Here is a 23,563-nt window from a genome sequence, read left to right as displayed (position 1 = left end):
GCCACTGTAGGAAGGTACTGAAAGTTTCAAAAAGGGAGCATGACACTGAACAGCCCATGGGCAACACCCGATCCACGTAGAAACTACCATCAAAATGCATTCCCAACAGACTGAAATCCCAAGGATGAATGGGCAATAGCCGGAAAGCCGACGGAATGTCGCTCTTCGCCAGCAAAGCCCCAACACCAGCCGTGCGCACGAGCCGTAAGGCATCGTCCACCGAAGCATAATTGACAGTTGAGTCAGCTGGATCAATAAAGTCATTGATTGATGAACCCTCGGGCCAGGACAGGTGATGGATAAGACGAAACTCCCCTTCCGCCTTCTTGGGCACCACGCCCAGGGGTGATACAATCAAGTCAGGCAGGGGACAATTCACAAAAGGACCAGCAATCCTACCAGCCGCAAGCTCTGCATCCAGTTTCTTCCGCACCACATGTGGACTCTCCTTCGCAGACTTCAAATTATCCGACCACCTGCCCACCCTGGGTCCCTGATACCCAATCCGAAACCCAATTTTGAAACCCCAAGACAAAATCTTAGCGGCCTCAAAATCTGGATAATCCACCAGCCAGAGATCGAGAACCTCCTGCCTAATAGGAGTAGGGGCCCTTGTAAACAGACTGTTGTTGCTGCCCCCTACCCCCTGAACCTCGTCCCTGATCACCCCATCGCTGGCCGGGAAAACACTGGGTGAGGGCATGCTTCCCTCCACACTGCGAACACTCATGTTTGTACCTGCAAGCAGGTCTGTTACAGGAACCCCTGTTAAAATGCCAGCATGTGCCAGAGGCGGCTGATTGACCTCTGCCCCAAACCCCCGCCCCAGACTGAGCGGGGCGAGCTGAAAAGGGCCGATAAAACACAGGCTGCCCGCTAGCTGTGTGGGTCGTAGCAGGTGGGTTTGCCGATGCCATCCATTGCAACCATAACTCGGAGTCAACCTCACCCCACGAACGCTCAGGGAAAGCGCTCATGCGCGCCCTGAATTCGTCATCGTAGGACAACCAAGCAAAGCCGCCAAAATAACTGTGAGCCTTGCGGATGACATCTGCATATTTAAACATGTCTATTGCTTTCTCAGGATGACGTTGACAATAAACGCTGGCATAAATTAGAAAGGCCGAAGTCCAGTTCTCTATGGACTTCGGAACACGAGGCCTCCGAGCCAATTCTAATTCCTCCTCTTTTGACCCTTCTTTTGCCTGAACATCCCTATGGAGAAGCCGAAAAACATCCACAAATGCCCCAGACCATATCAAATTCTTCGTTTTTGCAGATAAATGAGACCCCAAAGGCATTCCCACCCCAGAATAAGGCAACTTTTTCGGTAGGATACTATCCTCCGTGACACGTGTGGCATCCACCCCGCCCACCCCCGCTGTAGAAACGTCATTTGCAACTTGCACATTAGAAACATTCGAAAATACAGGCCGCTCAAGCCTCGGTGCCAGAGCGACTCGCTCAACCACAACCCCATCACCCGTACCAATAGATCTTGTAACTTTAACAGGGAGACTCTCCCTAGGTTGCCACACAGACCACCACCCATTCTTACCTCGCGGTAACTGCTCCGACTGCTGTGCGACAGCCCCACGATCCCTCTGAGAAGGTCCAGACCACACTGCCCCTCGTACACCTGCAAGGTCCGCTCGAGACTCCTGCAAAACACGAGAAACCGTGGGTTGCCCCAACCCACCCCCCTGGGCCCGTGCTGCCAAAAGCCCAACATCCTTGTCTCTCAATTCCCCTTCTTCCAACCCATCATCATGAAAACTCCCACCGAAAGCTTCATCAGAAAAATCAACTTGAGCACTACCACTGGGCATAGCCCCATCACCAATACCCCCATCATAAAATTGCCAGTCGATGTTTTGAAAGCTATGTGCACTGAAAGCTGTAGAAGAGCCGTCCGCTCCAGACAGCCCCCCTGTAAGCCCACCACTGGAAACAGCCGTGTGGACAGTTCCCGGGCCCGTAGAGACAGCCAACAGCCGCCCAGCCGATGGCGCAGATTGAAAACTGCGGCCGCTCGAGCCAGACAAAGAAACAGCCCCAGAAACATTGCCCCCCACAGCGGAACCGCAATCACCCCCCGACGCCAGAGCAGTGACACCCACCGACCCAGCCTCAGGGCCACCCAAAAGCCCACCTGGACGACCCCTGGGGACCGGGAACAGTGACAGACCAGTAGCTGGGGGCGCCCCTTTGCGCAGCAAACCCCTACCACCTGAGGCAAAGGATTTGGGGGGGGGGGGGCAGAGAGCCGAGGGCACTAGTTGAAGCAGCCTTAGCCAGGGGGGGGCAGCGTGGTATGGGCAGCACCCACCGAAACCACAGCAGGGGCCGGGGGCAGGGCCTCAGGGCGAGGGGGCGACGTCAGCGTGGCACAGGGGTGCCTGGCATCGGCGTCAACCGTGGTAGGAGTGCCAACATAAGGGAGGGGGGCAGGAACAGGCCCCGGCAATGCCGGGGAAAGCAGATAACACTGCCCGTTAAGCCATAAATATGGGGAGACCCCATCTGCCAAAGGCGGCACTGAGGGGGGGGGGCAGGGGGCACCGCAGCAGGTAGCGGGGCGTGCAAGCGCCCATTCTGCTCCAAGCTTCGCCCTCGCTTGGGCCTGGGGCCCCCTTGCAATGTCACAGATTTCCCAGGTGCCATTCCGCCTGTGCGCGTAGCCAGCCGGCCCATGGAACGCCCCCGCCTCCCCCCGGGCGCCCCTCGTGCACCAGCATCGAAAAACGGTAAGGCACATACCTGCTGGAGGGCGCCCGGGTCACACGGCGGGGGTTCTGCTTCCACGGCGGGCAAAAGAAGCCCAGGCCCGTCTGCCGGCATGGCCGCCTCGCCGTCCTCCTCGTCCTCCGGGCCCGGCGATAGACACGCCTCCACAGCCCTGGCGACGCCCTCCGAAGCCTTGCGAGGGGGGCGGGCCATGCCGACCCAGGCTTCCGCCGGGACACCCGGCATCAACAAGTCCTCGCGCCCTGCCGCACAAAGGATTTGGACAGCCCTCCTGACCTCCGCAGCTTCCTCCATAACTCAGGACAAAGGTAGGAACACGAGCGCAAAACAACCTCCCTTCACGCCTCCCGCCACGCAGTTCCTAACCGCCCGCCTAACTTCCCCTTTTAAGCCTTCTGCTAATCAGCCCCCACCTGGTAATGATCCTCGCGCGAACCTGCCCAGGAAGAGACCGGCTCGCGCCTGGCTCTCCCTGGGTCCCCCCAGGGGATGCCTGGTTTCACCTTGGAGATACCCAGTAGGGACCATCTCACAGGGAAAGCCAGGACGGGTTCCCCAGCGGTCTACAGCGCAGAGATACTCCTTCGGGAGTCGATTCTAGCGCTTTAGAAACCCACAATCAATCAATCAATCCACATTTAAATATAAATACGGACAAGAAAATAAATGATTTTCTTGTCTGTATTTATCTGTAAAAAATAAGTAAAAACGTAAAACAGGGAGTCTTAATTACAATATATCAACTGCTCGGTTTGGGGCTGATTAAATTACGGGGAGGGGGGCACACGATCCTGTTTAGCTCCTCGTCATTTAATGGGTAAGGCTAATTATAATGTTATACATTTGTGTTGTGGGCGTTCATCCACTCGCCTCCACCTCTAAAAGGAGGACTGTACAGTTTTCGGATTACCACCATCGACCTAGTTCAACGAAAAAAAAAAAATGTAAGACCCGTTTTCCGCATTCTGCTAAACCGAGCCGCCAAGTAGCACAGCCTATTTTCGCAATGGGGAACGAGCAATGTTATCGTCGTGATGTGGTACTAATAAACGATCGAAAATGTACACCCGAGTGTCAATAATAAAAACTATTTGTCATAAAGGAACTTTTCAAATAAATGTATATTGGTAATAAAACAAAGCAATAAATATGTTTTTCGTTTAAACATCTGTAAAAACACATAATACTTAAATTGCATTTGCACCAGCAAATGAACACTCTCCTGGAAGCACCTTGCCATTCCGGCTTATCTCTTGCGCGAGCGCGAGATTTCGTATTAACCTGGTAGCGTACTGGCAAAATAGCGCCTGACTCCGCCCATTGGCTCTGTTGCGCACTAACGTCACTAAAAACGAGCATGCGGATAGGCTGAAACCTCGTAGTATAAAACCAGAGATCAGGCAACTCCCAGATCTTTTAAAGCCGCCATCTTATCTTCTGTGCGTTCTTGATTTTTTTGTCGCTGGATTTCGTATTCTTTTCAATCGGACCCGACCAACGCATTTACTCATCTCAGGCGCGTGGACACCGCGGCTCCTTCCGCTTTTACCCCATTCGAAATTGACCGGGGCCCGTGGCTCCTTACCGCCTCGGCCACCATGACAGAAATGGTCAGCTACGCAAATAACACCGCCGCCCCCTCTGGCGGGGCCTCCGTAGATGAATTCGCGGAGGGATCAAAGATAAACGCCAGCAAAAACCAGCAGGACGAGGGGTAAGCGGGGTAAAGGGAGAGGGGCGCGTGCCGCTGCTTGTGGGTTTGTCTCGGCGCGCGAGTCATTCCGCGTTGCCGAGAAGAGATACTAGATGTTTGTCGCTTTGTGTGTTGATGAGCTCCCCGCCCCCTCGGTGACGCGCTTTTGCGGGTAGAGGGGAGGGATAGTGCTGCGGCGGTTAGGTTGATCTAGACGATGATGTCAGTTGGAACTTACGCGGGGGTTAGCGGGCGGCGCCCGTTCTTTACTGCACCTTCTGTCCTATTAAATCTTGAAATATATTCCCAGTCTCAATTCCCCTCCCCCTCCTCAACGGCGCTTTCGGGCTGGTACATCCCAAGAACGTTAAATTGGAAACTAACTTTTAAAAAACATTTTTTTTCTTTTTTTTTAAATCCTGTAAACACAGAACATGTTTAATGTATAGAGTGAAATTAGTAAAACTACCTTCTTCCCGGTGTCCACTCAACCCACTCTTATTTCAGAAACTAAGCCGTGGCAAAGGGGGCGGGACTTGAAGAACAGAGGCGCTTATTTTTTGAGTTTAGCCGAACTGTTTACTTGTCAAGGCGGCGGTCGCCTTTTATTAAGGCGGTGACTAATCGCTAGAGAATGAAATTTCTTTTTGGGCCCTTTTTGGGCAACGCGAGCCGTCGCGGAAAACGCTGCGTTCACCTGAGCGCGCGTTGATCTGTGCTGTCTGGCCTGTACAATTCTATCTCCCCCTACCTCTTAGTAGTTGACATTGGTAGAATATCGTGCGACAATTGAGTAGCCATTTTTCGCCAGCCTTTATTTTCTTAACCTTCATGCACTCAAGTGTGTTCTTAATTATTCAGCCGTTTCATTTGATGATGCCTCCCCCGGTTTTCTCTAGTCTAAGGGATCTGTGTCCGTTAAATCTTAATTTCTTAAAAGCTTGGTAGTTAGAGCCACATTCCTCTTAACCAGAATTTGTCAGAGGACCGATACTACATAGTGATAGTTCTGCTATCCATAACTAGACTGGTTGCTTGAGGCTTATAGCCACAACCCTCTTCTATAACCTCTCAGATGGCAGACCTCTCAAACTATGGCGATAGTTGAGGCTCGATGTTTGAGGCTTTTTGACTATGGTTTGCTATGCTTTTCTCTGCTTTGGCGCCACTATCATTTGAACCTTTTACCTTTAATTTCTCCTCAACCTCTTCTGTTCTTGGTCTATCTTCCAGACGAAGAGCAGTGTATGGCAGGTTTGTGAAAGCATGTCATTGTTGAGGGAAGATGGGCCAGTGTTAATGTAGCGCATTGAAAGTGTTGAGTTTGAATTGTGCCGGTTTGTGAACGGGAAGCAAGTGGATATCCTTCAGGTATGGTGTGAGTGCTGCATGCAAGGTTGTGTGCTTCTACCCTTCAGGTTCTGAATGGAGTACTACTGTGCTTAATTTGCCAAAACGGGGCCCTTCTCGGAAGGCCACTGCAGCCTACACACCCAATCCCTGCCAGCACTGCCAACGGCAGTACCAACGTAAATCCTACAAGTTTGACAATTCAGACACAGCTATGTTTTATTTGTTGCTCAGCCAGTGTGAGTGGTTTGGAATGTTGGTTTGGTTGATGCTGTGGAATGTTGGGTGAGTGGAGTTTGTCATTTGAGAGAATGGGCCTCATGAGCAGCAGAAGGCTTCTGGTGGGGCTCACGGTACCTTTATCTTGAACTGAACTTAACTTAATAAATACCACCCTGAGTTTACCATGGAACCGGACCCAGTCTTCATTACAACACTATATTGATGGCATAAGAGGCTAATATTCAAGCACTGGAGAACATCCTTTTTGTGCAGTTTTTTTTGTTTTGGCAGAGTGTTCTGTATTTAAGCTTGTTTATGGCCATGGCATGGGTGATGGTTTTCTGGGTGCTGATTAAGAGCCATTTGCAAATCTTAAGCAACTTCAGGGTATGGAATCCATGAGGTGGTTAAGGCATGACTTGGGCAGACATGTTGAGTTTGCAGTCCATGAACCCAAGGTTTTTGGTTCAGTCCTAGCTGTTAGGCACCAGGTGGATTCCCACTGTGATGTGCACTTAACGAAGATCACAACTTCAGTATTGACTGTTAAGCTTTAGATAGCTTCATCTTGTGGGCAATTTCAGTTGTGCGGGAGTTGAACTTGGTATGGGTACTGTGTGTCTTCTCCGGGAGGGAAGGGGTTGTCACCTTTGTTAGGAGGACGTTGGTATAGCGGGAGCCTAGGCAGCATAGAGGGATCATGTATGCGTTGAAGAGGGTCGGGCAGGATCCTCGTGGAACTCTGGATGGGGTTGCAGGCATAAAAGGTGTACAATGCAAGACTGACACTTTCAGGTCTGAAAGGAGTAGATCAGAGCCTTGGATTCTCCAGTTTCATCCGAATTTACTGAGATGCAAATGTGTACTGTGGGAAAATTAGCTGACGAATTCATTGATGGGGCATCATAATTAATTTGAATAACTAGGCATCAATGGTGTGCGCTTACACTAAATGTCCATGAAGGACATTCTTGAGGTGAGCCATGAGTTTTTTACTTGGATCTAAAAGCAAACATTCAAGCCAGGCCAACAAAAGATGTAACTCTGCCAACGAATATCATGCCAAAATATGATAGACTTAAAATAGTTTTAAAAAAAGTTTTTAATAAAAGTTTTCCAAATTTTGTCTTCCAACACTTTTACATCAGAGCACAGCTTTATACAGTCTATACAAAACCATCAATACTTATATACAGCAAATACATATTACAATTAAGCTTCATTGCAATTTACTACGATACTCACGACAGCGCCAGTCCACCTTTCCATCTCCTAATAGGATCCCATATTCTTAACCCAAGCTGCCTCCCTCTCCTACCTTACAGTGCATAGATTGATTTTTCCAAGTTATATGCAGTCAGTAGGTTTGCCAACCAAGTTTGTAATATAGGGGGACTTTTATCCAGCCAGGCCCTAGCTATACATGGTCTGTATACTTCTGTAGTGTAACACCATCTGTGCTAATCCCCAATAGTATCCCGGTTGGTGTTTCCATATATGACGCAATTAAGTGCGGGTATCACTGAATTAAGTGTTGTGGAGCAATGGGCTGCAGATCACATCTTAGTAAATTGGGAATCCCTGGATGTGATTTCAAGATTTCATATTTTACAGTTGGGGTACTGTAGGGTTACATCGTAATTTTTCTTGTTTTAATACCAATGGGGTCTGTATTGTGCACATTCCAATTATGAGATGCTCAACAGCTCACTCACTACTTTTATTAAACTATTCTTCCCTCCCACCTCCATCCCCATATATGTGGGCAAATATTGTCCCTGGCATTTCCCCAAGACTGAATTGTGCGTGATCATCTCACCTCTACACCCATGTGTTTTTTTGCTGCCAGTTTTTAAAACTGGGTCACTGCCTGTGTGAAGTAAATCGGGGTCCATGCTGTGTTACACAGAATTATGGTTTTCCACGTTTGCCACATAATATGCATATTTTACCCGCCCCCTAAGCATAAAATTGTTCCTAGCTCAAACGGTTCAAAAGCTGTTAAACACGCTTGTTGCTGCCCCTTTGTGAAGGTGGACTGGTCGCCTTTCTGTTTTCTTATGGCTATTTTTGAGTGTTAAACTAGTACTGATTAGGTGCATATGCAACCCATGCCCAGTCAGTGCTAGCAAGGGAAGTGATTCTATCAGAAAATATGCTGCATCATTTGTTTCCTGGATTCATAATTTGGCCCCCTCATGTTGCGTATTTCTAAGGCCCTGGATATAAGGTTTGAGGCTAAGAGGTGGTTGTGCCTTCAGTACGAGCTGCCTTTTCAACACATTTAGTGAAGAGGCAAATAGTATTTGGGGGGTGGCTCCATGTCCCGATTCCTAAATATGTAGACGGGTTTAAGGACTTAATAAAATTACTTGAACTAGACAACGTTTCTAGTATATTGTAAGAACAGCACAGTATAAATGAGTGTTTTGCAACAAAATCTGGTCTGACCGTAGTAATCCCTTTTAGAGTATTTAGGTCAAATTAGCCACTGTGGTTTCTTGACTAGGGTGATAGTGGGTTTTGCTTATATGGGCTTTTAGATTGATAACACTGTACTGACTGAACCAATATCTAAGTAAATGACGTGTGGTGCTACCTCGGCCTATAATTTCGGAGTTTAGTTGGAGCTCAGGGTGGCAGATTAGTCCCTGTTCAATGTACATATTTACAAGTTAAGGAAATCTCCAGTAATGAGTGCAGAAGTTAGCAATTCATTGGTTCCTGATAAGTTGTAGATATGGATTGGGTGAAACCTACGGTTGAGTGGCCAATAGTTGAGCGGATAAAATGAGCCACGCACGAAGTGGTAAAGTTAGGAGATTATCAAATGGACTATAAAATAAGATGCTGCCTTATCTCAGGAATATAGGATGCCCTGGTTAATTTGTTGGGGGGGGGGGGGGCGCTACTATTGTATTTCTGTTTATAGTGGTTGAGTACTGGGCCTTGTCGAGAAACAGTATTTATAGGCATGTTATGGAAGGGCAAAACGCATTTAAAACAAGTTTGGGGTTAGTTTAGAATTACTGTTCGTTATTGGGTTCGTTTCAACTGGGGTGATGAGTTCCTTAGTAAGGGTCTTTTGACGATGTTGCTGCCTTAGCTTCCACATCTCTTCAAATATCACCCTCCCAAAAAGAGCTTGAACACGCCATGCCTGTTCATGTGTTGCATGGTTTGTGTGGGCTAAAACAGTACTGTTTGATAGACCTGAATGTAGCTGCTTGTATGTGGGGAAAAAAGTTCAATGCAATTTGAAACCTGTCTGAACTATAGTCTGCTACATAACAGCTGATTGTTGTGGTGGTATGACTGAGAGCCATGCGTGTTATGAAATTTACATTGCAATATCCAGTCTAGACAAAATCCATAACTATTATTTTCCATGCCTATTTGAAGTTTTCTTTCCCAGTAGAGAAATGCTTTGTTGTGTTTACATTTCGAGGAATGAAAGCACATGTAGTGTATGGTATCACGAGGGAGTGATAATATTTGAGAGGTCTGTTATTTCTGTTGAACTTGAGACTTCCTGAAATGAAAACTGGTATGGTTGATTGTGACACTGACAATTTTAAACCTGGAACTATTTTCAGAAAGATAGTGTTTGTCGGCCATAGACTTGGGTTATACCAACCCTTCCAGAAGTATGGGTAGTTATTTCTGTTTTTTAAGGTGCGATCTACCGTGTTCTGCCATGGAGTCTGGGGGTTGTTGTGGTATGGGCATGCTTTTGTTAAGTTTAATGTAGTTCTCGCTTGCGGTTGGTAAGTAAACTGAACCAGGTGTTTGTGAAATAGATCGATCTGGATGTTTTTTCCCCTGTATGTAACGTCCTAATGTTTGTGCGTTGCTCTATAGTATTAGTTTTGAAGTGTATTTGTTACCTATTTTAAATTGTGGATTTTTAATCTTTTTAATGCAGCAAAATGTTTATTGGGGGCCTGAGCTGGGATACGAGTAAGAAGGATTTGACGGAATACTTGTCTAGGTTTGGTGAGGTCCTGGACTGCACTATCAAAACGGATCCAGTCACAGGACGATCAAGGGGCTTTGGTTTCGTGCTTTTTAAAGATTCTGTCAGTGTTGATAAGGTTTGTATCCTCTCGGCCAGATCGACTACATAGTTGTGAACATGAACGACTTTTACAGGTGTCACTTCTGGCTTTTACAGGTCTTGGAATTAAAGGAACATAAACTGGATGGGAAGTTGATTGATCCTAAAAGAGCTAAAGCACTGCAAGGGAAAGAGCCCCCGAAGAAAGTGTTTGTTGGTGGCCTGAGCACAGACACATCAGAAGATATGATTCGAGAATACTTCGGTGCTTTTGGAGAGGTATGTGCAGAACATTCAGTATCTACAATATATTAAGATATGTTAAGTCCTTGCATCCATTAACTTTTACCTGGATTCATCGCGCTGGCTCCTCAGTACTTTTCAGTATTGTTTCCAGTTCCCAAACTTCCTTGCGCAACATTGGTAGTGCTACGTTCTTTGCAACGGGTAATTAAGTGTGATTTACAATTTGAGATCCCCTTTTCTAAGAGGCGTTATGCGGTAGTTTGCAGTTTGTCTTCATCACAAGACATTAGAATTTTAGCGCTATATTAAACCAGTGCATGGAGTTTAAAAACATTTACTGTTGCAACTTCATATGGAAGAATCTATTTGCTTTGCACATGTTTACCATTCAAATCAATGCTGCACCAGGCATCAAAAGTTAATTTCTCCAAATGCTTGTTGGGTCTCGCCTAGCGTTGCAGCACATGCGCTGCTCGTTTTTCGAAACATTTAGTGAGATTTCAGAAGGGGACTTGAAGTCTCGCCTCTCTATTACATTGGCTGGTGTGACCGTTTATGCTAAATGGTGGCCTGCCATTGGAAACAAGTTTTTTTTTTTTTTTTTTTGTTGCCGCCCATTTAGTCCGGCCCATGCGTCAGGAGGTGTGTCCTGCTGGCTCGTATTTCCAACAGCTTGTTTTTTTTCTACTCTCTGTAGAGTTGCTGGTTGTGTAATGAGGATAGAGAAGCAAGCTTGCTTCTACCAGAAGGGTCAGTCTGTGAAACAGGCATGATGCCATTGTGCATCCCTCTCATTCCGCATGAGATATTTCACTATACTAGTTTTCAACACTAATCCTATATGGGTTCCAGAGTAGCATGCTACTTGCCAAAAAGCACTTCAACATACCATCAGGGGTAACCAGCACTATATAAATGCAAACCTTTTTTCCCCTCTTCTATCGCTCCCCTATCCTTATCACTCCAAATAACTAACATCCACCACTCAAATTACTTTAATATTTCACTATACTAATTCCCCACTAATCCTTAAGGGTTTCCAGAGTAGCGTGCTGCTCGCCAAAAAAAGCCTTTCAAACGCCCCATCATGGGGTAACAAGTGCTATAGAAATACAAACCTTTTTTCCTTCTGAATCCAAATAATTGACTAACCTATCCACCACTAAAATTACTTTAATATTTCACTAGACTAATTCAACACTTATCCTTTATGGGTTTCGGAGTAGTGCTACTCGCTGAAAACGTGCTTTGACACCTCGTCAGGGGTAGTAAGCGCGATATAAATGCAATTACAGCACCACACGCAGAACACCATTTACAGCAAAGCAGTCCATCCGTATCAGACCCCACTCAAGGAATGCTACAAATACTTTACACTGCGCAGCAGCATTCAGCATGTAAATGTATGACACAATGCGCGAGGCCCCACCTCCCCTATGCGAATGCAGAGTTTATTGTAACAACTGTTACAGATAAACCCAAATACACATGTTCCCTCCCCCTTTGTGAGGTGGCGCTGCGGTGTCCATGAGACCCTGAAGCGCACATTAAAGGTACAATTTTCACTGAAATGTGAACTTGAGCCCCACCGCTGCAAAGTATGGGGCTGACCTGCATCTAAACTTAAATCTCACGGGACCAAAAGCAGTTCTCGTGCCTTGAGCTCAGCCCTAGAAGGGAAATTTAAAAATCCAATATTCCCAAGACTGGTTTAAGGTCTGGACTGAGCCGCTGGCACTGATCGCAGGATCCTCTGGACCTTCTAGTGACAGAGGTTCACGAACAGTGAGAGGGCGCCGCAGTCCAGAGTCTAGGAGCTATACAAACTGAATAACTGCACTCAAAGAACAAACCCAGGATATGTACTGCTGCAGCAGAGTAACATATTCAAGGGCGTCTGGGAGGAAAGCTCACTGATACATATGTCATATCATGTCAGATCGCTGACATCCACAACAGCTTCGGCGCCCCACGCACCCAACCGTCGAACCAACGCCCGCCACCCTTCGCACCGTGACCACCGAAGACACAGCCCGCACGATGAACACCTTCCACTCCGGATCACCGACCCCTGCCCACACCATGTCTTCAACAAGGCCGACTCCACCATCGCACCCCAACTCCGGAACATCATCAACGCCTCCTTCAACACCGCCACCTTCCCGGAGAGCTGGAAGCACGCCGAGATCAGCGTCCTCCTGAAGAACCCTACAGCGAACCCCACCGATCTCAAAAACTTCCGCCCCATCTCGCTCCTCCCTTTTCCTGCTAAAGTCATCGAGAAGATCGTCAACAGACAGCTGACCGCCTTCCTCGAGACGAACGGATCCCTCGACCCCTCGCAGTCCGGCTTCAGAGCCAACCACAGCACCGAGACCGCCCTCATCGCAGCCACCGACGACATCCGGACCCTGCTCGACAAGGGGGAAACAGTGGCCCTTATCCTCCTGGACCTCTCCGCTGCGTTCGACACGGTCTGCCTCCGCACCCTAGTCCAGCGCCTCAGCAACATCGGTATCCAAGAGAAGGCACTGGAGTGGATCATCTCGTTCCTCGCCGGACGAACACAAGAGTCCGCCTCCCCCCGTTTCGCTCCGAGGCCACCGAAGTCATCTGCCACTCAGCCCCACCCTCTTCAACATCTACATGAAACCTCTCGCACGCCAGCACAACCTCAACATCATCTCTTACGCTGACGACACCCAGCTGATCCTCTCCCTCACTAGAGACCCCGACACCGCCAGAACCTGCCTACACAAAGGGATGAAAGACGTCGCCGAGTGAAGGACAGCCGCCTGAAACTGAACTCGAACAAGACGGAAGTTCTCATCCTGGGATCTTCGCCCTCCGCCTGGGACGACTCCTGGTGGCCCCCAGTCCTGGGCACCGCACCCAAGCCAACTGACCACGCACGCGACCTGGGCTTCATCCTGGACCCCTCCCTCTCGATGACAAGACAAGTCAACGCCTTCTCCTCATCGTGCTCAAACACCCTGCGTATGCTTCGCGATCTTCCGCTGGATCCCGACCGAGACCAGGATGTCACCCAGGCACTAGTCACCAGCCGACTGGACTACGGAAACGCCCTCTACGCCACCACAGCCAAGCTACAGAAAAGACTCCAGCGCATCCAGAACGCCTCCGCCCGACTCATCATGGATGTCCCCCGACGCAGCCACATCTCCAGCCACCTGAGGAACCTGCACTGGCTCCCCGTCGACAAGAGGATCACGTTCCGGCTCCTCACCCACGCACACAAGTCTCTCCACGACCTGGGCCCCAAGTACCTCAACGACCGCCTGACCCTCTACACGCCCACCCGCCAGCTACGGTCCACCAGCCTCGCCCTCGCAGCCGTACCACGCATCTGAAGAGCCACCGCCGGAGGAAGATCCTTCTCTTACCTGGCTGCCAAGACTTGGAACTCCCTCCCCATCCACCTTCGGCTGACCCAGGACCATCTCGCCTTCAGGAAAGAACTCAAGACCTGGCTGTTCGAGCAGTAGCATACCCCTCCCCCCCCCCCCCAAGCGCCTTGAGACCCTCCCGGGCGAGTAGTGCGCTATACAAATGGCATGATTGATTGATATGTTCACCTTGAACGTAAAACTTCGAGTAAAACAAATTCATAGGATGGGCACATGCAAAAAGGAGACTGTCAGACCCAAAAACCAGCACTTTGGATAAGGGTCCAATATTAACAATTATGACAATTAAAACGATAAAACAGAACTAAAATATAGCCATGGAGATGGAACGTGAAATAACTAACTAACGAAAATGAAAAAATATATGCGCAAATTAGGTTTACCTGCATTAGATTTTACAATAATGAAAACCTATAAATTCCAGAGTAATAAGTCATTGTAGTTGGTATATTTCTGTAATTTATTGTAACGCCAGAATGCTGTACCATGTACACAATAAAACCAGCAGAGGTTTGGTTTTATATGGTGACTGCGCTTAAGCTTGGTGTGGTCAAATACGCATCGGTACTCCTTTTACTCCGTTTATCAACTCCCGAGAGGCTGTCTCCTGTACAGTGAGGTAAATAGTGCCTTAATCCTTTGAGCTATGGTCAATGGGAGTGTTTCAGCATAGTAGTAGTCCTGGCACCCCCTCCAGAGTGGCTTCCGTATGGTGCCTTACAATAGCCGCATAGCCAGTCTGCTGCTCCTGGCACACGCATTACGAACAAGGCACCAGTTCATCGGTAACTCGATCAGGCGACGCACTCTGCTCCCTGCCGCCTGCCACGTAATCCTCAATCGGTAAGGCGAGAGGCCCAGAGCTCCCTAACAGGGCTCGACTGTTTGATTCCTTCTGGCAGTCTAATTGGGCCTGTTGAAAGAACCAGGTGAGAGCCTTTCTTCCAACACAAGTTCGGACTGTGTCCGGACTATGAGAGTAAACCGCATCCCTCGGCTGCCGGGGGCGTAGGGTGGCATGCAACCCCTCATTTATTGCGAAATCCGAAACACTCCACTGCCTTTAAAGCACTGCAAAGGGATCCCGCACATGAGGGGGGCACAAGAATCTCAACGCACCGATTTTAGTGTCTAAATTTACATAGTCCAAAGTCTGCGCATGTCAAACTTTCAAATTTAATCTGGGGGCGAAAATGAGTGGGTTAACACTTTTAATAAATTAGAATAATGTGATAAAATCACATTAATAAAAGCCAGTACCATTTACAATACGAAACTCACAAGTACAAATGCAATAGATTCACAATTACAACAAAGTGAGCTATTGCCATTTTGCATTACATCATTTGATTCATGCTTCACGAAGGGAGGAAAAAGCAATAACATTTAATGCCAATAGTTTAAAATAATGTCATTAAGACCTATTGCATTGTAAATGCTTATTTTTGCTGAGGGCACGGGGAGGAATGTTTTGGGCACAGGGTTCCGGTAAACATTTTTCTCAAGTTTTAAACAAGGATCCACCTAGTATGCCCTTTTGGATCTGAAATAGTTATTTTGAAAATGTCTGCCGCAATGGTAACCAATGTTGAGTCGATCCGTTGACGGGCCAAGTTTTTTTCTAATGGCCTATCCAGAACCCTTACTATATTTTTAATGTTACCAGAGCACTAATCCGTGTCATTCAATGTATTTCTCTAGGGTGCTTTAATATTTTTCTCTTGTCAAACACTGGCAAAGGAGTTAAATGGAGTTTGACTCGAAGTATTTTGCTTAGCAAATTGGCAGCATTTGGTAAAGTCCATTTCTTCATTTAACACCTTGACTGCTACAGCAATTCCCCCTCTGTGCTCATATTTTAGGAATCCCATTGTTAATGAGAAGGTCAGCTCGTCATAAGCACACGACCAGTGTACTGCATGACGAGCTGAGCTCGTCATGAGCAGTGAAGGGGTTAAACCTATAACACAATATAACTATGATGCAGAGAAATTACTTTTCTCACTCTCTCCTTCTCCAGGGTTGGCTGTATTTTCTTGTGCTAAAAGACTTGCAGGTTTGTGTACGAAATGGTAATTTTAAAGTCTTGTCTGCTGTAGTTGCTATGCTGGCAATACAGCTACCCTACGTGTTTCCTAGCCGTGACAATTTGCTCATTGCAGGTTAAAGCATTTATCTTTTTGGAAGCTTTAGTTTCTTTACACCTGAAGGGCATTTGTGCCACATAAATAGGTGTACGTACATTGTTCGACTGAATTTTGTGGCCTAAAAACCATTGGCACAATGCCAGTTACGGCACCTCTGGGGAATTTATAGGTGGTTTGGGCACCTGGGTCAATATAACTTTTTTACTCCTGTTGAAACTGACAAAGGAAGATAATGGTACAGGCAATCATCCCGTCCCGACTATGGGAATGCCCTGTATTTGGGCGCATCGGTGTGCTCAATCAAAAGACTTCAGGTTACCCAGAATGCGGCTGCACGTCTTCTCCTGGGACTTCCCGAAGACATTCTGGGACTGCCGCCTTGAGGAAACTGCACTGACTGCCCATACAGGCCAGGATTAAATTAAAGGCGATGTGCATAGCGCACAAAGCCATGTGGCAGAAAGGCCCGGCAATGATCTGTTCCTTAGTCACCCCATACCACCCTCCTAGATCTCTACGTTCCAGCACAACCTTTCAGGCATCAACTAGGAAAATTAAACGAGCTAGATGGGGAGGCCGCTCCTTCTCTTGGAACGATGCCTCTGACTAACTCCCTGCGCAGCGATCCTGATCTCCTCAAGTTTCGTAAAAATTTGAACTTTCCTCTTTCAGTAACTCTTATTCTGACTGCATTCTCTTCCACCCGTCCTTAGCGCTACGAGGCCTCCAGGTAGAAGTGCGCTTTATAAAACCCCATTTCATAGGTCAATGCATTTCTTGGTCAGATCAAAAGATCTAAAGTAGCACTCTTCTTGCCACATAGTTTGAGCTCTTTATTTGCCACAAAGTACTAATGTTCTCTACAATGGTACTTCCACAATAGTCCATGAACCCAGTTCGGGTGACCTTATTGTAGTTTTTTTAGATCAGATCAATGCATTTGCTTATTGAAAAGTTTGTCCATGTGACCATGACGCAAATGCACATTTCGGTAGATTTAAAACCTCCATACATATCCACACGTGAGTGGCTCGTTTAAAAATAAAAAAGTCACTAAAGTCAAAAGCTAGGCAACTGTATTTGTAATGCTTGCAGCTGCTAATTCACGGTTTCCGCTAAAGCAAATGATTAGCGAGGGTCAGCAAGGAATTCCGGGGCTATGGGCCCTGACTAGACCGGATCATGTGATAAACCTGTACTTGAGGCTAACTTTGCCCCCCCCCCACCCCTCTCAGTCAATAGGGGGACTTTCTATTAAAAAAAAGCGGTTGTAAATTACCTAGCATCTATAGACCTATAGCGATTTCTGACTGAAATTTTCGCAAAAAAGTGTTGTGGTAACCCAACTCAGGAGGCTGTAACAAAGGGTTGCTACAGCTGGATCAGTTTTCATTAACGCTGGGCGGAGTTGCACTACATGGAACTCGGCAAAGTGGCTACACTCTTGCCGCACTACACATGCTTTGCACATTGCCACTCAAGTAGATTTTTACTCTAGCTTTCTCAAAGCAAACCAGCAGTTTCTCATTGCGAGCATAAGCAGCCACTCGCAATGAGAAACCTGACCACCCAGCATTGAGAAATCTCGTCATGAGGTTGATTTTCCGCGTTAGCCAACTTGACGGTGACTGACGCGTGAGGAAAAAAAGCTCTGGCGTAGTTTTTGGGCACTCCATGTAACACGAGAAACTCCACGAGCAGAGTTCACTGTCCAGGGTTAGTTTTCATTCAGATCAAACTGCTCAACTCTCCATTGAGGATTCCTCACATGAACTAATCAAAACAAGGTTGGCTGCTGGCCAATTCTTATTTAGGATTTTCCACCCAGGATGACTCAAATAGCAGGAGATGCAACTAACCATTGCACTCATTGCACACCCTGTTGAACTGATGTTCCGTTTGACTTGGCACCTAAAAGCATCAAAATATTTAGTTTAATTAACGACCCTGTGACCACTCATTCTCTGCAGATCCGTACTTCAAATAGAAAAATTCTAGTGGAAATAGATTACAAAAAATCCCTTTCCTAGGAAGAATCTTCAACTATGATCTTGGTGATCTAACACAACAATGAGGCACGTGTGTGGCACGTGGAAAGGGCCTAAATTATTTCTCTAATATTGTAGGGCTTGTGCATTTTACACAAGCTGTATTTCATGGTTGTAACAAATTTGCATTGAATTATTGATCCGAGGTTGAAAACAAAGCTTGATTGAACTAGACTGAGAACCAATCTTAATTGAACTAGACTGAGAAAACAAAGCTTGATTGAACTAGACTGAATTGGCCAAAGTGCCCAGTTTGTTAGCAAAGAGCGGCAGGGTTACTCTCAAATTGTCCTATAGGAGCATTTATTTGATTATGCATGCAGACTATGCCTCTTTGTGAAAGGGCATTAAGAAGTTTTTGGGCTATTTGGTTTTTATACACTATTGAACTATGTCTAACTGGTTTTCTTATAGATAGAAAATATTGAGCTGCCAATGGACACAAAGACCAACGAACGGAGGGGTTTCTGCTTCATTACGTACGCCGATGAAGCGCCAGTGAAGAAATTATTAGAAAGCCGCTATCACCAGATAGGATCTGGGAAGGTATGGACATTCTAAAACGCTTTCTAGCATGTTGCTTCTGTATACACTTTTTTTTCCAAACTCTTACCTTTTATTTCAGTGTGAGATTAAGGTAGCACAACCCAAAGAGGTGTACAAGCAACAGCAGCAGCAACAGAAAGGTGGAGGTAGAGTCGCACTTTCGGGGCGTGGTGGCAGAGGCCGTGGTCGAGGTAATCTAGACTATTAGTTGGACTTAATTTTCTAGCTTAATGTCTGGTTTAAACGCGTGTTGACTGAAATATGAGTTGTGTTGTTGTGATACGGTATAATTGATTTATGAATACGGTGTAACTTGTGGCTACTGCTGAATTATAGCTGGAGACTGGCAGAACTTGCATTGGCTGTTATATTGCATGCTGTGTAACTGTGTTCATATCAAAATCACAAAATAAAATAATGCGCGCAGTGCTAAAACTTTTCAAACTCACTCCCAGGCTAGCCTAGCTGAGGTGTTACCCCGAAACCAGTCCCGGGATGCCTGTTTCCGGTCCATAGAAGACATCGCTTGGCAGTTCGGGCTGGGCTGGACTGTTCCCTTTGAGGCACAGGGTCCAGACTGACCAGCAAATGGCTGGGTCGAAACTGGGGTGGTGTAGTGAGCAAAAAAAGTGATTGATTAAACCCAGATCTCTTGACTCGGGGTGCATGGTTAAAGTTTCAGTACTCCGTCCATCTTGTTTGTTACCTGTATTCATAGCCAGCTTTAATTTCATATTGTAAGTTTGTGTTTGGGAGTTGTTCCTGGGTATTTAAACTAGGCTCATTGGACTGGTATATATGGGTTTTGAATGACTGGTTTTATCATGTTGGATTGCGTATATTTTGTTCACCCTGATTAGTAATACCGAGTGAATGCAATTACAACATTCTATAAAGTGGTCCGTCACAACTAAAGAATTGTTGCATGACCTCGTTGCTTTTACGTTTTTTCTCAAGGTCAAAGTCAAAGCTGGACTCCTGGCTATAACAACTATTATGATCAAGGTTACGGAAGCTACAACAGTAGTACTTATGGCGGTGACCAAAGTTACAGTGGATATGGTGGCTACGACTACACAAGCTATGGCTATACAGGTTATGGATATGGGCAAGGATATGCAGACTACAGTGGTAAGTTGCATGTGCTCTAGTTCAGAAAATAAAGGGGCTATGGTTAAGATTTGTCACTTCGAAGCAGTTTATTGGGTTAATGCTTTGCTGTATTTTTTTTATTTTTATTTAAAAGGTTTTATATAGCACTACTGGACCCTGGAGTATCAGAGCGCTTTACAGACAGATAATAAAAGTACATATCTTGAACAAGTAATAGACAAAAGAACAAATAAGCATCTAGAACATCGTTACAAAGTGAATAAAAATTAGCATGGGATAAAGCATTTGTTAGAGGAGGAGATTGAGGAAAGGGAGTAATTTAGGGGTAGGTAGGGGGGATGAGGATGGGTTGAGATATAGGAGAGAAAAGGGTACAAGGAGAAGGAGGGGAGGCAGTGGGAAAAGAAGAGGGTTGAGGAAAATGAAATGAGGACTGAATCATTATAGGGACTTAGGTGTTGCTCAGTGCCTATTCTCGGGAGGTGTATGAAAGCATCCATAAATTGATGGCATAAGTGCTCTATAGTGATTTACTTCTCGAATGTGCAGTAGAAGTCCTTCCAGGCATAAATAGTCCATCTTTCCAGTACAATAAGTGCTATATAATTCCAGTGAGGTCTGGTAAAGGGCAGACTCCAAGACCATAGTATATTCTATTTATAGCAGCACCTTTAATTAGTGTCTCTGTAGTCGAGACTCGGTTAAAAAGTTGATTTTGGTGACATAATCGATGTATTGCTGTCTGGTATTGTCCAGCCTAGTTTCACCAGTTCTAAATAAGAATGTGACCTAGTCTTCATCATGTTAAAGCAGCGAAACCTGTTAAAGAAAGTAAAGTCTTAAGCAAGGTCACTGGAATTATGAGACCTCGGAGGACCACATCAAATGGCCACAAATGTGGCAAAATGCAACACCTTTTGTGATTGTATTACTTCATTTTGTCAGTTTTACACCTGTTGACAGTCTGGGCAAAGGTTTCATGTCATTAATACTAGATTAATACACAAACCGTAATACTCAACAAAAAGGTGACCAGTCAACTTTTGGGAAGAGCCTTCTGCTGCACGGAAACGTGTTGACAGGCTTTTAGTAACTTTTGATATATAGATTTTTTTTTAATTTGCAGACTAATTAGTTGGTTATGTAGTAAAAGCTGCAAATCTCTATACAGAAAATGTTGCCGCAAAATCGCTCAATTCCTGTGGCCCTGGTCTTAACCTGTGTTTGATCAGGAGTTTAATGACTTTACAGGTTCTGCTACTACAGCAATCCCTATATGTGGATCCAAGCTAATGCACTGTTTAGGGGAGGGGGGCGTGCCTATATAAGACACGACTGTTGGTTTTGCTAGTTTTTTTAAATCGTTTTTTGTTTGGGGGGCAAGAAGGACCTACTATTTTTTTTTATGCTCTTGTACCTTCATTTAGTCCCCTCACTGTCCACAACCCCACGATGCAGTGAGTTTAGGGAATGGATTGAATTTAATGGCAATATGCATTGAAAAGTTTTCAAAGATGTCAATTGTATTTTCTATTTAAGAGGATAGATTCGACCCAGAAGGGTCATCGTACAGTACTGATGCAAAGGTTTCAAGCGTGCATTTTTGCACACTGACGTGTAAACAAGTTCTACAATGCAGTACATAGACCGCGGCAGTACACAGTACTGAATATTTCCTGACTTATGTTTTGTGCGATTTGAAACTAATCGTGAGTGGGTTCCAAAGGCTTCATATGTTGCTCCCGGTTTAAAAAAAATTCACTGCCCGAAATGTTTGTCAGAATCTGTTAAGCACATGGACACGGTGCTCCTTGGCTGGAGACCAGGTACAAATCCCCACGCCCTCAGGCCGTTAATCTAATTTACTTAACATATTTTTGTTGGATCGAAGACAAAATACATTATGACGCTAACTTAGTGCTAGGTGGGAGGGCCAAAGGGACGGCTTGAGGTTCATATCGTATTAGTAAAGTATGTTAAGTGAGGCCTTAAGCTGCATTATCCGGTACATTGAGCATATCCTGTAATTAACCTTGCGTAATCAATTTGTATTTTTATAGGTCAACAAAGTACCTACGGGAAGGCAACCAGGGGTGCTGCCAATCACCAAAATACCTACCAGCCATATTAATTACGTTGCAGTATTTGGAAGCAGGTGGGTAATTGAGTACAGACGTCACTTGCTTGTTAATGTAACTTATTTAAAGATCAATAGACAAATGCAAATAAGTGAAAACATCTCGTAGTTTGATATTTTTGACCTAAACTTTGTTAAAATGATCACACCATCTCCTTTTTTGTAACAAAAACGTGTTTTACTTAAAATGTGTCTATAGATCTTTAACTTGGTAAATTACAATCGGATTTCTTTAGAGTACTTCAGAAAAACATTAAGGGGTTTTTCTGTTCATTTTTTGTGCCAGATGGTCTAGAGGAATAAATAAACTTTTTAGAACTATTAACAGGTAAAGTACTGAAATGGGTACAACTTAAGGAAACAAGAATGTTGTCTTCTAACTCTGACATTATACCTTGTTTGTACCCGCCAGCGGGAACTTCATTGCAGGCCGTGTGTCACCCTGACCACGTCTATCTCTGGGGTCGCACGTTGCTGGCTGAGCTCAAGGCATACATCAGAAAACGCTGTCCTGTGGTATGGTCTCTTCCAACTTCATGTACCAGCGTAAAGATTAAAGTGGAAAACTCCAGACTTTGGCTTCTTTTTTAAATCTTTCTGGAAATGATTAACTTTTTTAATACAGTTTTTTACAGGAGTTTTAAATGCATAAGTGCCGTTTTTACAGCTTAATCATTTTGCTCTTTTGTTTAGTGTTTGTATTTCAATTGTGGAGCCTCATTTTAAGTGTGCATTATTTAGGATTTAATGCTTGCGTTTCTTTTTTATAGCCGATAATGACATCCGCCACAGATACCAGCATAGCAAATTGGAAGGTTTGAAGATCCTATGCACTCAAATTAGCACACCTCAGCTTCAAACATTTAATTTTATCTATTCGTCCAAAATGAGGTGCTTTTTGAAGCTGTTTTTAAACTTTTTCCCCCCCGGAGTATTGCTACGTATGGTGTATATTCATAAACAATTGTTTTTAGTGCTTGAGCAATGTTTGTTGACCTTATTTTTGTCCCAAATTATCCAGTTAAATTTCCTTAGTGAATGGAGTAAGTGCACACATGGCGATTTAACCACTAAATGGTGGTTTTACCCTCCCTCCCCACAATAGTTAATGTTTACTACGTTAGTTTGTCTTTGGGCAATTTCATATCCAGCCATGAATTGGACAACCATGAGGAGTGCTTTTAAGTGCATATGATCTTTACAAGTTGAAAGTAATATAACCTTTTGATAAGATTGCATATTGTGTCACAGCAGAATGAATCTAATCACGCACTTCTTGGTTTCAGGTGGGGTGATCTCAAGGAGTTTGGGAGAGCATCAGCCCAAGTTCGGAGGGTGGTCTTCGAATGACTCAAGAACTGTTTTGTAAAAACATCCTTCGCAAAGAATTGAAGTGTACATATCGTCTTGACTAGGTTTTTTTTCTGTGGTTTTTACTTTGACCATCTGACACAACATGGATTTTTGTTTATCCCAATTTTATTTGTGTTTCATGTGAGATGATTCTGAAATAAATGGATTTCTGTGATTGTCAGTGCTCATGTCCTGTACGGAAGTTTGTAATAAAACGATTTGTTTTAAGCCCTGGTTATTTTTCTTGGTCTGGTTAAAGTTCATGAATGTGGGAGGAGGGTCTTGGAATGTTTTTATTGTGGGGGGAGGGAAGCGATATTGTGGTGAAAATGGAGGGTGTGCAAGTCAGTGCATGGAATTCTGGCCCTAATACCAGTCTCTATAGCAGATCTGTGCATGGGGAGAAGGACATTGGTGAAGGCTCTACCTAATTATGTGGCTAATTTTTGTCCCTTTGGTTCGGTTTAAGACTATT

The 23,563-nt window shown here is 45.4% G+C and overlaps 1 protein-coding gene across 2 annotated transcripts; it reads left to right on the top strand.

The window, feature by feature from the left end:
• The first annotated feature begins 4,126 nt into the window (after positions 1–4,126).
• HNRNPDL (heterogeneous nuclear ribonucleoprotein D like) lies at positions 4,127–23,316 on the top strand. 2 transcript variants are annotated; one of them, XR_013607142.1, is made up of 9 exons: positions 4,127–4,462; positions 9,939–10,107; positions 10,188–10,349; positions 18,354–18,485; positions 18,565–18,676; positions 19,443–19,616; positions 21,659–21,753; positions 22,148–22,251; positions 23,022–23,316. XR_013607142.1 is itself a non-coding variant. In XM_078676144.1 (8 exons), exons 1-7 carry the CDS (start codon positions 4,347–4,349, stop codon positions 21,727–21,729), a joined length of 936 nt encoding a protein of 311 aa, XP_078532270.1. In that variant the 5' UTR covers positions 4,127–4,346; the 3' UTR covers positions 21,730–21,753; positions 23,022–23,316. The 2 variants fall into 2 exon arrangements, 1 of the variants encoding a protein (XP_078532270.1); XM_078676144.1 differs by lacking the exon at positions 22,148–22,251.
• The last annotated feature ends 247 nt before the right edge of the window (positions 23,317–23,563 follow it).

The sequence above is a fragment of the Lissotriton helveticus genome, chromosome 2_1 (genome assembly GCF_964261635.1).
Source record: "Lissotriton helveticus chromosome 2_1, aLisHel1.1, whole genome shotgun sequence".
Classification (NCBI taxonomy): domain Eukaryota; kingdom Metazoa; phylum Chordata; class Amphibia; order Caudata; family Salamandridae; genus Lissotriton; species Lissotriton helveticus.
This window is presented reverse-complemented; position numbering and strand designations above follow the sequence as displayed.